Source organism: Pleurodeles waltl, chromosome 6 (assembly GCF_031143425.1).
Source record: "Pleurodeles waltl isolate 20211129_DDA chromosome 6, aPleWal1.hap1.20221129, whole genome shotgun sequence".
Lineage (NCBI taxonomy): Eukaryota > Metazoa > Chordata > Amphibia > Caudata > Salamandridae > Pleurodeles > Pleurodeles waltl.
The window spans coordinates 1,102,284,930-1,102,302,516 of NC_090445.1; the positions used below are offsets into that span (position 1 = coordinate 1,102,284,930).

General features: G+C 46.4%; 1 protein-coding gene across 1 annotated transcript in view; it reads right to left on the minus strand.

The window, feature by feature from the left end:
- Positions 1-10,215: 10,215 nt before the first annotated feature.
- The window catches only part of LOC138302088 (uncharacterized), a 148,316-nt gene continuing 140,944 nt past the window's right edge, over positions 10,216-17,587 (minus strand). The window contains exon 8 of the mRNA XM_069242472.1: positions 10,216-11,071. Coding sequence (XP_069098573.1) covers positions 10,887-11,071 — 185 coding nt within the window. The 3' untranslated portion in view covers positions 10,216-10,886. The remainder of the gene's footprint in view (positions 11,072-17,587) is intronic.

Below are 17,587 nucleotides of genomic sequence, written 5' to 3' on the forward strand. Positions count from 1 at the left end.
TCTTTGATTGGCAGTCAGGTTACCCCCTGTCCAAGCAAGGACCCTCACTCTAGTCAGGGTAAGTCACACACAATCCAAATTATCCTGTGCCCACCCTCTGGTAGCTTGGCACTGAGCAGTCCGGCTTAACTTAGAAGGCAATGTGTAAAGTATTTGTGCAATAAATCATACAATAATACAATATAGCACCACAAAAATACACCACACAGTGTTTAGAAAAATAGATAATGTTTATCTGATAATTTGCAGGTCAAAACGATTAAAATGCAATAAGTATACTTTGAAATATTACTGTAAAAGTAATATAAAGTGTCTGAGAATTGAAATGTTACTGTAAAAGCAATAAAAAGTGCCTTACGTTCTCCTGGAAACAGCAAGTGTCTCTTGCAGGGCAAAGTACTTGGTTTGCTTTGAAAAATCCTCGCAAGGGACCACAGAGGAGCAGATACGTTGACAACAGTAGGTGTGCGTCGGTTTCGCCCTTTCGCACACGGACTGGCGTTGTTATTCTCCATGCAGGGAAGACGTTGCGTCGATTTCCGGCGTTTGGACTTGGACTTGGATCCTCTTTGGGTTGTGGGGTTTTCGGATGCCCCGGGGACGAAGCATAGAATCCTGGGCTTGAGGAGTGAAGTCACAGGTGCTGTGTCGATTCCAGTGGGCAATGCGTGGAAATTTTTCCTGCACGGCAGGCGCTGCGTCGATTCCTCTCAGGAAGTCAGGCTGCGCCATTCTGGGTCGGTTTGCATCGATCCAGTAGGGCCGTGCGTCGAAGATCCGGTCGCGTTGCTGGCGCTCCATCGATCTTCCGTCACGAAGTCGGACTGCGTCGATCTGGTCTCAGCGTGCAGTGAATTTTTCACCACAAGCAGGCTGTGTGTCGTTTTTGGCAGGCGGTGTGTCAAATATTTGCCACACAGGGATTCCAGTTGCAGGAGAGAAGTATTTTTTGGTCCTGAGACTTCAGAGAACAGGAGGCAAGCTCTATCCAAGCCCTTGGAGAGCACTCCTTCAGCACAGCAAGAGAGCAGCAAGGCAGCAGGGCAACAACAGGGCAGCTGTCCTTTACAGAAAGCAGTCAGGGGAGTCATTTGGGCAGCCAGGCAGTTCTTCTTTACAGGTTGAAGGTTCTTGTCCAGAGTTTCCTTCCCAGGTAGTGTCTGTGAGGTAGAGGGTCTACCCCAAGTAGTGTCTGAGTTGGTAGGGTCAGAGACCCTGCTTAAATACCCAAATGTGCCTTTGAAGTGGGGGAGACGTCAAAGGGTAGATTAGAAGTGCACAAGGTCCCCTTTCAGTTCCATCCTGTCTGCCAGGGTCCCAGTAGGGGGTGCAGTCCTTTGTGTGAGGGCATGCTACTGTTTTTTGACATGTAAGTGTCAAACCCTCCACACTCCCAGCCCAGGAAGATCCATTCAAAATGCAGATGTGTGCAGGTGAGGCTGAGCACCCTGTGTTTGGGGTGTGTTTGTGGATTGGAAGGCACAGAAGGATTTACATGTAGAGAAATGCTCACTTTCTAAAAGTAGCATTTGTATAATAGTAATATAAAATCCAACTTCACCGGTCAGCAGGATTTTATATCATGATTCTGGCCATACTAAATATGACTTTCCTACTCCGTTCAGATCAGCAGCTACCTTAGGGGAGACTTATATGTAGAAAAAGGGGAGTTTAAGGCTTGGCAAGTACTTTTAAATGCCAAGTTGAGTGGCAGTGAAACTGCACACACAGGCACTGCAGAGGCAGGCCTGAGACATGGTTAAGGGGCTACTTATGTGGGTGGCACAACCAGTGCTGCAGCCCACTATTAGCATTAATTTACAGGCCCTGGGCACATGTAGTGCACTTGAATAGGGACTTACAAGTAAATTAAAAAAGCTAATCGGGTATAAGCTGATGTCACCATGTTTTAAGAAAAGAGCATATGCACTTTAGCACTGATTAGCAGTGGTAAAGTGCGTGGAGTCCTAAAGCTAGGAAAAAGGAGGTCAGAAAAGGAGAAGGAGGAAGGCAAACCATCTGGGGATGACCCTGCAGAAAGGCCATTTCCAACATATATATATATATATGGGGCGTGGCCAAGATGGTGGAGTGTACGGGCACTTAACAGAGAGCTCCGCTTACGGCCCGCAAATATCCTGTAAAACATCCGCTCCCAGGACACTTTAACTCCGGTTATGGGGTGTCTGGAGCGCCATAGGCCCTGAGCGCTCCAGTGAGCCGGCCCAGCCGCTGTGCACACCGCTATCGATGTGGTCTGGTCCCGGCCTGGGCTGGCGGCAGTGCAGAGACCACTGCGTGGAGCTGATGAGACCCTGTGCTGCCCAGCGACCGGAACTGGTGGCCACAGCAATCGAGCACCAGAGGAGCCTGAGGAGAGCAGGCGGCGCAAACAGTGACCCGGAGGTGCAGCCCAGCGATACCGATCCTCGTGAGGGTACGGAAGCGTGCCGCCGGGTCCAGTGAAGGTACGGAGGCCTGGAACTGCGGGGACGCTGCGTAGTGGGCGTCCCCTGCGATAAATAAATCAACAAGGGACAGGTGTGGAAATCAACAGCACTGGAACCTGCCCCCCGAGCAGGCCCGCACAAGAGCGACGGGAGGCATTGCAGTTCTTCTCCCCTCAAACAAGGGGCCCGTGCGGCACAGTTCTCACTGCTGCACATGGGGCTAGAAGGCACGAAATTTTACGCGCGGACCCGACTAACAGCCATCCGGCCTGGGGTACCCGATGAAACCGCCTCAACAACCACACACCTGTGGACATAGATAGAGTGTGCCGCACCGGCCTGCCTCCCCACACAGTACCAGTGGAGTCCTTCCCCTTTTGTGACCACACGCCTTGCATCTTATAACCAACTACCCTGAGCGGGTCCCCTGAGAAAACTCCCCGCACGTACCCTCACAAAAGACACCACATGTATGAACTCGCATAACCAGAGAGGACACCACTTAGGACGCCCGTGTCGGCCCAGGCCAGTCGTTCGGTACCTCAAAAATGAAGGTGTATGGAGCGCATGAAGCAGCACAGGCATCTATCCAATCCCATAATTAATGCACAACGAGCCTAAATTGTGCGCAATTAAGGTAACGCCGAAACCCCGAGGGGTCAACTCGAAGCTAGACGAGTAACCCCATCACTGGAAGCGGACATAGACTCACACTCTGTCGCTTTGCGCAAAGTAACAGAGACATTGGCCGCCCACTCCACACAAATCAATAAAGTGCTGCAAGCGGTACTCGACACCAGAACATCACTAGAGGGTAAGATAGATGCAGTGGTGGCGGAAGTTAATATCCTTCGCATGGAACATCGGAAACTAACAGACTGAGTCACTGCTGCTGAATCAACCCTCGAAACGGCCCAACCTGATATTGCAGACATGAAAGTCCGAATCCAACACCAGGAGTTTGAAATACTGCAGCAGCAAAGTCGGGCAGACGAGGCAGAAAGCCGCTCGCACCAAAGTAACGTTAGATTCCTGGGGTTCCCGGAGCGGATCGAGCTCCCTAACACTACATCATTCCTGGAGTGCTGGCTGAAAGATACCATACTTACGCAAGGGGCCTCACCTCTACTCTTGGTGGAACGAGGCCATCGAATCCCGGGGGGACCCCCTCGCCCCGGAGTCCCCCCTCACCCTTTAATAGCAAGATTCTTGAACTACCGGGACAGAGACCAAGTCCTGAAGGGCTTCCGTATATCTGGTCCAATAGACATTGAGAATGCAAAAATCACAGCTTATCCGGACTACACAGCCAATCTAGCGCAAGCGTGCCACCTTCTTCACAGCTAAACAGATACTGCGGGACAAAAACTTATCATACTCCCTCATGTTTCCGGCCAGGTTGCGCGTGTTGGATGGCGACCGATCTCATATATTCCCGATTTCAGAGGATGCGTGGACCTGGATCCATGCTAAGGGCCTGGTAGACCCCACCGTGGAGCCCCCAGAATTAAAGGAATGGTTAACCCAGCAATCACGAAGGAAGAAAAGATCGAAGTCTAGAGCTGAGTCACGCCCAACTAAGTCGCAAGCAGCGGTCGAGCAAGCCCAAGCCCTAAAGGAGGTTAACAGGTTCTCGAGTATACGACCTCAGCCCAACCAAGACACTAGCATCACGGACTCGGACTCAGTGAGTAGCCAGCATGGCCCTTCCACATCGCCTCTAACCTCCGGCCCAGAGTTCACACCACGCTCGGTGGACGACCTCTAAAACAGTACGTATTGGCTGCGGCCACACAATCTCACGCGTCCCTGGCAACGCAAAACCATAGCTAGTGACGCCCACATCCTGTCTGGCCAGTTAATAGTGGTGACTGAACAGATTTCGAAGCTCACACATAATCACAGGCCCCCCACGGAACACAAGCGGAGGATACACTAACACATAATTCGCCACGCCATGCACGAAAGGGCTCCGGACGGCGCAACACAGGAACTAGAAAGGGAGGCAGTCACATCCAAATGGGCCGGAACCCTAGAGCTGCCTTGAACTACACATCAACCGCGCCCCCAACCCAGATGGGTTACCGAATGGACCTCGACGGGACCAATGTTCCTATTTGCACCAGTTGTGCCTGGCAGTTCACAGTTAGTTTAGGTAATGTAAGCTGTAATATTCTTTTTTCTTTTCTTTTTCCTCTTAGTATGTTTTATAGTCTTTCACGCTCGTGGGGGGGCTGGGGGGGGAGTGACGAGACGGGACTATGCCAGAGGGGTGGGCTTCGCTACATTACAACCTCCAAACATATCAATGTCATATAATATAGTAACCTGGAATGTAAGGGGCTTAGCCAACACCACTAAAAGACACAGAGTACACACCTATCTCAAACGCCACAAAATACACATCGCTATACTCCAAGAGACTCATGCAACCGCCCATGAACTAGGCGAAATTAGTAAAAGTTGGTTGGGCATGATACATGGCACTAAAACCTCAACGTACGCGAAGGTGGTACTAATCTGGATTTCCTCAGATGTCCCGTATGCGGTCCAAAGCGTACACATAGATATCAATGGCAGGTATGTCTGCCTGGTCGGAGAGTTGGATTTCAGACAGCTAGCCATAGCTGGAATATATGTGCCAAACACGGGGCAGGGGGAGTTCTTTCGGGCTACATCCACGCAGATCTTGCATGATCCGTCCATACCTATTATCTGGGGGGGGATTTCAACAGCGTTGCAGACATTTCACTAGACAGATCCCATTCCCCAATAAAAGGCACCCAGAGTAGGAGTCCATCTCGAACGCTGGGGGCCTGGATACTAGAGTGGAGATTACACAATGTTTGGAGATGTTTGCACCCCACCGATAAAGAATACTCCTTCTACTCACCAGTACACCAACTCCATACACGGATAGACTTACTGTTATGCTCGGCCACGATAACACATTCAATACACAGCGCATCCTACATGGCTAAAATCCTATCGGACCATTGTCCCCTAATCGCTACACTGAGGTGGGGTAGGCATTTAACACTCATTCCTACATGGTGCTTACAACCCACCCTACTGCAAGACCCACCTCTTCCTTGAAAAGTTAGCAGACACCATAGAGTCCTACTTTGCAACAAATACTCAGATGGCTACATCACGCGTGATTGAATGGGACGGACACAAGGTTGTAATGAGAGGTATGTGCATGTCGATATCGGGAGGGGTTCGGCGCACATTAACCCTAGAACTACATGACATTGAGGGGAAATTACGGAATATGGAGTGTAAAGTGGATTCGAGCAGTGACACCAGTAATGACATGATCAATCTTAAAAAACAATGGAGCAAAACTGAAACCCGTCTGTGAAAATTCGACTACCGGCACTATGCGGCACGCCTGCATACTGAGGGAGACCGTTCCAGCAGAATGCTGGCTTGGCTAGTAAAAGGTACTCAATGGCATACCCCCATAAACGCCATTTATCTCGATACTGGTACGATAGTAAATACGCAATCAGAGATCAATGATGCCTTTAGGCAATATTACAGCATGCTATATAAGGCTGAGCCCCCCCCGCACCCAACACTATTGGTGGAATTCCTCCGGGACGCCCTGCTAATACGCCTGCAGGCAGAACAGCTAGTGGACCTAGATAAACACATAGAAAAGGAGGCGATACTGCAGGCATTTGAGCAGCTGGCCCATAATAAACCCCGGGGGCAGACAGGCTACCAATTGAGTATTACCAGACTTTCTTGTCACAGACGCTCATGCCATATCTAACAATGCTGCAGGAGGCATATGAAACAGGACGTCTCTCGGACTCACAGCGTGAAGCCACAATCGTGGTCCTCCACATGAAGGGCTGCGACCCCTTAGACGTCCGTTCCTACCGACCCTTGTCACTATTAAACTCGGACTGCAAGCTATTAGGGAAGGTACTGGTGAACCGCCTTCTACGGCTGATGCCCACCTTGATACACCCGGACCAATCCGGTTTAATACCCGGACGTAACACCTTTATTTACATTAGGAATATGTTGCCCCTAATGGCTGGGACCCCTGAAACAGACCACTCACGCGTGGCGGTCTCACTGGATGTCGAGAAAGCTTTCGACTCGCTGGGATGGCCCTTCCAGATGGCAACTTTGCAGACAATGGGATTCGGCACAGTGTTTATGCGCTGGATATCCATACTATACACCAGCCCCAAAGCACGAGTCAAGACCGGTGCTATCATCTCGGAGGAATTCGTGATAGGTAGAGGCACACGTCAGGGCTGCCCATTGTCACAACTCTTGTTTGCATTAGCAATTGAACCCCTGGCAGCTAGACTGTGCAACGAAGCAATGAGGTGGGGTATCCCGGATGGCGAGGAATTTCGCATTATCTCCCTATATGCAGACGATGCATTAATATACCTACGCAACAATACAGAATCCCTACCGAATCTGCTACACCTGCGGAACCTTTATGAAGGCCTATCCGGCCTACGTGTCAACTGGGCTAAATCATGCATATTCACCATGCAGCCGCTCCCAGGCCCACGAGACAATATACTCACTGGGCACGACTTACAGTGGAACTACACTACTTTTAAATACTTAGGAGTACACATTTACCACGGTGCTTCAGATTTAAGGGAGGGGAACCTAGACAGGGCTATTAGGTCAATAAAAAGCTCAATACCCTTCTGGTGCACGCTACCTCTCTCGCTCATGGGTAGAGTGGCCTTAGCTAAAATGATTATACTCCCTCGGCTACTATACTACTTCGCTGCACTACCACACATGCGAACAAAAACCTTTTTCACCCAGCTGACCAGGCTACTGACCAAACTGATATGGGGTAGCGGACGTAGAAGAGTGGCCCTGACCAAGATCTGTCTCCCATTGGAGATGGGCGGGATGGGTGTCCCACAATTTGAACTCATTATGAAGCAGCACAATTACAATGGATCCTATACTGGTTACAGGATCCCCTAAGTCCAGAAAGCCGCGTAGTGAGAACACACCTGGGTCGCTCAGACGTGCTGGGATGACTCACCAGACGCGAGGCCCCTTTACACCATAGTAATGTTCTGATAACAGTGGCTGACCGTATCTGGCGCTGCTACGTGTTAACGGGTGCCCGCACTCCACCATATTCACCCAAGATCCCATTGCTCGCTGTACCAGGAATAGACAAACTACAGGGCAGAATGGGCCTCACTTTATGTACCGCAAAAGGTATTCAACTAGTCGGCCACCTGTTCGCAGAGGGCCCCTTTATTTCCTACGCAACACTTTAGGGCCGGGTGGATTTATCATGCACGGGGCGCTAAAGTGTCTATAACGCAATACTTGGGGGAGCGGCAGCACAGAACTGCGAACATCACCTACCCTACACGAATTTCTGTTAGGCGCCGGTACACACGCAAGTATCTCCTGGATATATAATACATTGCAGGCCTGCCCAGAAGTAGCACACTCGCAAGCCAAGACCAGATGGGAAACGGTCCTACACACGTCCCTCACAACACAAGCATGGTCCATGGCTCTCACAACCACACAGGAGGTATCACGCAACGCTCGCTTCAGATATACCCAACTCAACTATCTACACCAGACATACTTAACTCCAATACGCATAAAAAGCATGTTCCCACATGCCCGAGGTGCGGCAGCATAGAAGCAGATTTCTATCACATGACCTTGAACTGCCCACCATTACTCCGCGTGTGGCATGATATCACAAAACAGATTGCAGCATGGTCGGGACTGCCCTTGACCCCCACTCCCGAATCCTGCATATTAGGGTTACGCCATAAGCGTAATAAGGACAAACACGAACACACATGTGCAGATCTAGCGTTTGTTACACTTAAGTGGCTCATCGCAACGCAATGGAAGTCACCTAGCGCCCGAGACATACACAGATGGACAAAAGATCTGATACATTGGGCCAATGCAGAGGCACAAGTACTGCACACGTTACGTGATATCGGGGTTGAGGTCAAGGGCGCGGACATATGGGACTCCTTCATTGACCAGCAGAAGGGAAAAGATGACACACGTCCTCCTTAGACTGCTGGCACAATATCTGTCTTGAACGATTCACTAGATATACACTGGAAACGGCTGACCACCCAGGCAAACATGTCACATAGATCACAGGTAACAAACGCGAAAATGTAAAGCCGGGATAGGTCATTGAGACGCTGCGATTGAGGCACTTCTTTCCCCTCTTCTTCACCCCCCAAATGACGACGGAGCCCTTTGGCCCGCCCGCCGTGCTCCTGTGTCCCCGCGCGCCTCCTTCTTCCCCTGACTGCCTGTCACGCGGTCTTCGGCTATCCCACCGAGCAGCCCTCTATCTTCTCTATTTTTTTACATTTCCTTCTTTATTTCTCTTTTCTTTCTCTTTCTCTTAGGGGGTTCTGATAAGTGATGTTTATCATTTAAATGTAGAATGTCGGTTAAGATAATGTATTGCGATAAAAATGGAAATACATCCCTCAGGTGATGTAACCTGTCACACAAATCCGACAGAATGTTGTGCTCATTGTATAATATTTGATAATCACAATAAATAGATTTAAAAAAAAAGAAATATATATATATATATATATATATACACACACACACACACACACAGACACACTTTTGGCATGTTAAAAACCTTTCTCATGCTGTTTCCAGCAACTTTATTTCCAACATAAGAACATGCATCTGCTACCCCTTCTATAAAAGCAAAGTGCTCCAGGGGCACAAGCACGATGAGCCAAACAATCGGAATACACCCAATACTTATTTAAATACAACTACGGTTGATTCCATAAAACTACATTATACCTGGATGATTGAGAATGCCCATGTTTGACATTGCAAGCTTGAATACTCTAAGCTCAAAGAAATCAGTGAGTACAGACAAAGACCCATCATGAGAGGTCGCTTGTTGCACTAAAGGTGCTCCAAAGTGCTCACTAATGGGCATATTTATACTCCATTTGCATCGAATTTGCGTCCTTTTTTATGCAAATTCGGAGCAAAACGAACTCCTTTTTTATATTCTGACTTTAGACCCGTCTAATGTCAAAATACTGGACTTTTCACCATTTTTTAGATGTGTGAACCTACCTTGCGTCAATGATATGCAAGGTAGGCGTTCCCATCTTGAAACTGGTGCTAACCCCATAGCCCCATATTTATCACCTGTGCTAAAATGACGCACAGGTGGGAGGAGGTGCTAAATAATGGCGCAAAGCTCGCTTTCCACCATTATTTAGAGCCTGATTCAGACCAGGCATTAAGGGACCTGTGGACCCATTTCCATGGTTAAACACCATGGAATGGGTCTACAGATGAACTCCTCAAGCCCCAGGAACACCCCCACACACACCAGAGTGATATCGGAGGATGAGGGACCCCATCCCAGGTAAGTAGGGTAAGTATAGGGGCCCCCTGCATGGCACAGGGTGCAATGGCCATGCCCAAGTGACACCGGTCCCCTGTGTTGGCCATTGGGGTGGTGGGCATGACTCCTGTCTTTTCTAAGACAGGAGTCATGTGGTATGGATGGTTTTGCATCAGAAAATGACACTAGGCTGGTTAGAGGATTTTTTTGCATCTAACCAGCCTAACGTAATTTTTTGGTGCAAAACCGCCTTCTCCCATATGCCCACCCAGCTAACGTCTTTTTTTTTATTTTAAGTTTTCCCACCGTTTGCACCAGCTTGCCCCATTTCATAAATATGGCACCCAGCTGGCATGCAGGAATGGCGCAAGCCGGTGCTAAACTTTTTGATGCAAAACTGCATTAGTGGAGTTTTGCATCAAAAAGTTTAAAGATGCCCCTAACTGGTTTCAAAGAGCTCAAGAAATACCCAGCATAGGAGTATATTGCCTCCGGCACAAGATAAAACAGAATGCTTCCTTATAAAGTTTTACTTTTCATTCATATTTTTATTAAGTACTAATACTGAAAGCATGCTTGAAAAGGTGAAGCTCACAGGAGCAGGAGGGCTGGGGTGTAAAGGGTAGAGGCTTGGTTAAGATGCTGAGTGCTTGGGGAGAGTGTGTTCAGGTGAGAGAGTTTGAACAACTGTATATCTTTATATATGTGGTATTTTTGTAGCACGAACCTAGCAGGAAGGCACCAAAGACTGCCGGATAGTAGCAGCAGGTAAGCTATATATTGGGATGTTGTTGAGATTCTGCTTGGGTTCTGAGAGCAGACGTGGGCTGTTACTGCATTATATAGCCAACAAGATGGCATCTCTAAAAAGACACAACACATCCTTGACAGGGCCTTCTCATTTATGTGCAGCCTGAAATCTGATTTCGAAAATATTGATAGCCATGGTGCTTTCTTTTGTATAACTTGCTCGAGGTTATTATCCTGTCAGAGGCCTCAGCTAAGCGCTTGCAACGGCCTGCAACACACACTGTGGGAATGAGCTATTCTCCGCATTTGACATGGTCTAACTTCATGCTATGGTTCCCAGTGACGCCCTTCAATTTCAGCTCATCGACGAAGATATGTATCTGCGTATCTTCCATCAATGAATTAGCGATGGTTTTCTGACACGGGGAATCAGCAGGAAAGTATGACGTTGGACCACCGCTGACTGTTGTATTCGAGGCTGTCAAAACACAGTACAAAAAATGATATACAGTAAATAGTTGCATTATTAAGAAGCTGCATTGCGCTCATATCTTAACATTTTGGGTAAATTTGTTTTACAACTTTTATTCTCCAAATCGAAAACAGTATTTGCATCATTTTGAATGCAAATGACTCACAAGCCAATCAGTAGTCTATTTTCCACTTCTTGGAAATTAATGATCTTGTTTCGACCAGGATGACATCATACATGTCAACAATCCTGATTTAGGGAAGTGACTTCTGACTTCTTAAGCTAAAAATAATGTTATTTTAACCTTGTCTCGGTGAGTACTTTCTCGATTCCAATGCTAGTAAATAAAGAGTTTTTAAAAATTACATTTCCCCATTTTTTTGCAAGTCTCCCTTTTTGGTATTGCCCAGTGTTGGCATGTATGCAGCATATTTATTTAAGCAATACACCTATCAACATCAATTTACTAATTACTTAAAACTTTTAAAAGCCCTGTTGTGCTGAATTGCACTACATAAGCAACTGTGCAACCTTCGAATAAGGAATGAGAAGTTTTCATATAGCACATGACTACTCAGAAAGTGTCCAGGCGCTTAGGCATCTAAATACAGAAAAGAAACAGTGGTCAACAGGGGTCCACAGGGGTCCTACAATACCTAAAGTTCAAGGAAAAATGTTTTCAACTCTTCGTTGAATTTTGTTTTCTCTGTAGTGGATCTCAGATCCCCCAGCAACTGATTCCACATTCTGGCCGACTTAACGCTTAACGAGAAGCCTCCTTTGTGCTGTTTTTAAATCAGGGGATAACAAGTAGATCCGCACTACTGAAGCGCAGGGACCTCTCTGCTCTTTATTCCTTGATCCTCTCATTTAGGTACAAGGGCCCTTGGTTGTGAAGTGTTTGCCGGACCGGCAACCAGTGTAGGTTCTCTCATAGTTGAGATACTGATGCATGCTTAGCATTTTATAAAGTAGGCAGACCTCCAAGTTCCGAACTATTTGTAAATGTTGGATCAAATATTCAGGGAGATGCAAGTACAGAACACTGGCATAGTCCAGCCTAGAGAGAATCAGTGCCATGACCAGAGAAACTTGTGCATCATGAGGAAGAAGGCTGAGAAACTTCCACAGCATGTGACAAATCCAAAGGCAATGATTTCACAACTGCAGACACCTGAGCACTGAAAAATTAGTTGAAAGTCAATCATAATGGCCAGATTTCTGGCCACTGCTGAAAGAGGGGATGGGGTGGGAATTATGTTGGGCCATGATCCTGCCCATCCTGGAGGAAGGATTCAACCCCAACAGTAAGATCTCGGTTTTGTTTGGGTTGAACTGCGATTTATGGCTCTAAGTCATTCAAGCAGAACCTTCATGCAAAGTGCAAATCTATCTTTTGTACTTGCAGTATCCCCATCATTTGAGATCAGGAACTATGTATCATTAGCATATTATATGACCTTGATGTCAAAGGATTCCACCTAATATGCCAAGGTGGTCATATTGATGTTAACTACTGTAGAGTAGGGCTCCTGGAGGAGCTCTGCGGCACCCCCACTTCAGCATTTTTGCTCTAGAGGAATAAGGTATCATCCAAACTACATGCTCTCGTCTCTCAAGAAAATAACCTAGCCAGCATAAGGATGAGCCTGTCACCCCAGATTTCCTAGCCGTGCAGCAAAATGTTACGGTCCACCGTCTCAAATGCGGGTAACTGACCCAACAGCGCCAGAGCAATATTAAGTCCAGAATCCAAACTAGTCTTTAATAGATTCTGAGACCTCTAATAGCTTTGTTTCAGTGCTATGGTACACTGTAAAGCCAGATTGAGGTGGGTGTAACAAATTGTTCTCAGCCAGGGAGGTGGTAAAGTGTTGGTTCACCACCTTTGCCAGGTTTTTCGAGGTTGCTGGGAACAGAGAGACTTGTCTAAAATGTGCCTGTGTTTCAGGGTCAGCTTTCACCTTTACGAGTAAGGGAATAAAGTTTGTTCTATTCCAGCCATCTACCATGACGCCTGAGTGGAGGGAGATGGCAAATAGCTACTGATATATAGGTGCTATAGTATCTGTGATAGTCTTCAGGGTGAGAGGTGGTATAAGGTAATTAGGGGACCCTGACCCACAGTTTGCAAACTGAGACAATTCCTCCATAAAGGGGGCTTAAAATAACAAGTTTAGACTCTGCTATCAGACATGCTATGTCTCTGGACCCTAGCCCAAGTGTCAGATGATTCACACCTAGTAAATTAGTATGAATTTTTAGGGTTTTATCCTCAAAGAAATTTGAGTCTGGAGCATAGTGCATGGCTCAGTTCTAGTGGGAGGGACATAGAATTAGGGCTCATAAAGTTGGCGATAATATTAAAAATGTCCTTCCCATCATTGTCTGTCTCTTTAATACATTGAAAGTAAAAGGCAGTCCAAGTCCCTTTAAGGTTCTGGTAATTAACTTTGAGGGCCAACTTGTAACACATTTTATCGCTTTCTTGATAGGGGAGATGCCAAACCCTTTCCAGTTTCCTCATGCAGCTCTTCCCAGGCCTAATTCCGAGAAACCCATCATGCTGAACTGGCTGGAGTTACTTTTCTAACGGATATAATAGGGGCCACAGAATCATTCGCCTTCATGAGCAGGAACCTAACAGCGATGTCCCCCTCGGTGACTGGATCTAGAATATCTGGTTTAGATTCAATCAGAGTCCTCCTAAGGTCTGCCGCTGACACTTGCTCCAACATCTATTCCCATTCTTCAGATGGGGGAGTGTGGTTTCCTTCAGACTCTCAAAATGCCAGGAGAGCGAGAGTAAAAAGTGGTCTGATCAGGGCACCTGGCGTGGATTCTCCCACTGTATCAATGTATTGGATAAAATGACATCTATGGCATGCCCAGCTCTGTCGGGCCTGTATTAGCTCATACTAAATTTCAAGATGCCAGGATTTCCACAAAATCGATGGACAGCGGACCTTAAAAGGTCCCCTGCTGCTTACTTGGCATAATGACTAGTGCTGGCCAGTGTTGAGACAGGGACGGGCGCAGACAAAAAGTGTTTCCCACCCATTATGCATCACATTCCCCCTGTGTCCCTTCTAACGATGCGGTGCTGTTAGTAGGACTCTACTCTTACTAAAAAGAAAAGTCAGTGCACGTTTTAAAAAGAGGGGACGATTTCCCAAAAACTTTTCAGTGCAGTAAAAGCAATTTTGTACAAACTAGCATCAGTGAAAAAACTGTTTTCATTTCCTTTCAATTAGTAGCACAAGTTAGGTGCAATAGCCAGGAACACAACAATCAGATTCAATACAGGAGATAACAATTCAGCACCCAAAGAATTAGCCGGACCCAACCAGACACTCCTTTGTTCACTCACCTTTAATAAGGAAATTCCCACTATCTACTCTACAGCAGGAACAAGTTATACCCCACATTCTGAAAATAAACTGCACACAAATCCATTCTGATAGAAGCATTTAGTACCAGCTCATAAGAGAATACATCTGAGGTTGTGCAGTTGCCAGTGATATTTTTAAAACACTGCAGTTAAATGGGTCAACAATTATGGGAAATAAATATTTGAAAACAATTTAAAAAGGTTTGCGTTTGTTTTGGATTTCATAAACTTCGATTTAATAGTAAGTTTACGAATGCTGGGGCGGAGAAGTTCACGCATATAAAAACATTTACATGCCAATCTTGTTATGTGAAGCGTTCTCTACTCTGAATGTCGAGCCTCAACAGAGGTGAACTTACTATTAAATCGAAGTTTGTGAATTCCAAAACAAACGTAAACTTACGCAAAAGCATACGTTTACCTTTGTGAATCAGGCCCGTTGGTCTGTATACAGATCTGATTCAAAATAAAATGAGTGTATTGCTATGCATGCATTTATTGACTATTTTAATTAATGTGATGGTACTCGATTTCTTTATCAACATGTCCTGGGTGATCCCAGGTACATGCCTCCCTCTGTCGGCTCTAGCTTCAATCCGTTTTTGGCTTCTTATGTTTTATCCTAGCTATGTTTCATTTTTGTGCTATTTTTCACTTTCTAGGCACTTTCTTTGTAAATTTCATATAATGTTGCATGGGTCTACTGCCCTTCTTTCCGTGGCACAATTAAATGAGGGCATAGTAGTCGGTAATTATCTAATTTAAAAATACTCTGAATATGCATGACATTTCAGTTAAATATTATATTGTGTTAGATATTTATTTTAAGATGAACTTTGAAGAGGTACTGAAAGCAAACTGTAATCTTTCACTTCCTTGTTCCTGTTCTTGCATGTTACAGTACTTTTTCTTTCCTTAAAACAGTTGATGTAGTGCTTACCCAAAGATTTGTCTGCTGTACATCTTCATATCTGGCTTGACATTTGGATCTTCCCTCTGAGCATGTGCAGTGGAAGTGGATGAGGGAAGAGCCAAGAGGCACTTCCCCGGTAGGTGCCGTTGTTTGAAAGGCAAGAAACAAGCAGAGATTTCTTCTACTGCATGGACGATGAAGATTGTGCTTTCAATAACCCAATTGGTCCCTTGAACAGCCTAGCTAGAGGTAGGTAAGCTTAGAAAGGCCGGACTCGAGGCATATGTCTAGCTTGGGCTTAATCTTTGTTACAATGTGGAATGGCTCCAAAGTAGAACCAGCACCAGGGATTGGCTGACCTTTCTGCCACTCTAGTACTTTCCCTTTGGACTGCAGGCTAGAAGGCTGCTTTCAAAGTTGGATGCTGTGCCTTACCCAACCCTGAACACAGGGCCCAATTCAATTCATGTCCTCTTGCAGTTTGTCGTTGGTTTGAACACAAAAACTTTAAAACATTGCATAGTGGAGCCGATATACGAAGCGAAGCATAAAACTATAAAATCAGTTTTTTCTTCAATTAAAAGCAGAACATGGAAATGAATCGCAGTCAGCAGTACTTCCTATATGTCTTGTGAAGACAGTTTCCCCAGATCAACCTCTGCGGGATCTTAAATAAAGGCCACTTTGTTTTGCTAAGCTTTTTACTTACCAACATTAAGGTGCTAACTAATAAACATGCCCCAAATTCACCTTCCTCACTTCACTAAATTGTACTATCCGAGGCAAATGATTTTTCTTCAAAACACCTCTTAATCTTTGAGAGGCCATTTGAAAGCATCATGAAATAATTCAGATCAGGATGTGTCCCATAAAAAAGTCTCCCAAATATGCTGTAACAGTTAATAATGTTATGTTAATTATTACTTAACAACATTGGATGCACCTATGGTGCACATGAAAATGTGGCATCGTTTTTAGATGACTCACAGCAAAATGGTCATAACAGAGGTATTCTTGAATGTTTCTAAATGTATTGTTGGAAACGATTATTTTAAATAAATGTAAGTTAACATACTTGTATATTCCAATCCATTAAAATGAAAGACTTATAAATGTTGAAGAAAGAGCCTTTTAATTGTAAAGCAACCTATTATTACATAACATTTGCTGTTTGATTTACATGCCACATCTTGTGATGACTCGGTTCGTACTTTGGCTCCTAGCGTCCGAACAAGGAAAGGTTAAAATTGATGAAGACTGACCTGTCAACTCATACGGTCCAGAAAGTATCCGCACACTTCCTATGCTTCATATGGTCACCACGTAATGAGACTTGTCCACATGGTTTTCAAACTATGGGGGTGATTCCAACCCTGGCGGTCCGAGACCGCCAGGGTTGGGGACGGAGGAAGCACCGCCAACAGGCTGGCGGTGCTTCCGGGGCAATTCTGACCGCGGCGGTAAAGCCGCGGTCAGAAAAGGGAAGCCGGCGGTTTCCCGCTGCCCCAGGGAATCCTCTACAGCGGCGCTGCAAGCAGCGCCGCCATGGGGATTCCGACCCCCTTCCCGCCATCCTGTTTCTGGCGGTTTTCACCGCCAGAAACAGGATGGTGGGAACGGGTGTCATGGGGCCCCTGGGGGCCCCTGCAGTGCCCATGCCACTGGCACCTGCACCCGTCGCACACCAGCAACTCCGCCGGCTCCATTCGGAGCCAGCTTCCTCGTTGCTGGTGCTTTCCCGCCAGCCCAGCGGGAAAGTCAGAATGACCGCCGCGGTCTTTTGACCGCGGTACGGTCTTCTGGCGGTTCCCGCTTGGCGGGCGGCGGTAGGAATCAGGCCCTATGTGCTGGTTTCCAGCTCATATTTTGAGGTTCTACACTGTTATAGTCCGTTTTAGGTCTTACACCCTCCCCAGTACATAAGAGGTGACCTCAAGATGTCTTTTTTGGTGCTTTTGTCGAGAGTAGTTTTTGGCTGCCGATCTGAAGCTCCATCCCCTTTCCATGGCCTGCTCCCCCTACTCCTCCATTGTGGACTCACCATGTGGAAATTATTGATAAGGTATAAAGACTGATGGATGCATACGCATTCAGCACCCCAGATCACATAGTAATGAACTGAAGTGGTATATGATGCAGTTTTACTATTACAAGGAGTCAAGGCAAGAATAAATAATAATGACATTGGCTCAGAGTTGCTAATGATTTATCAGGACTT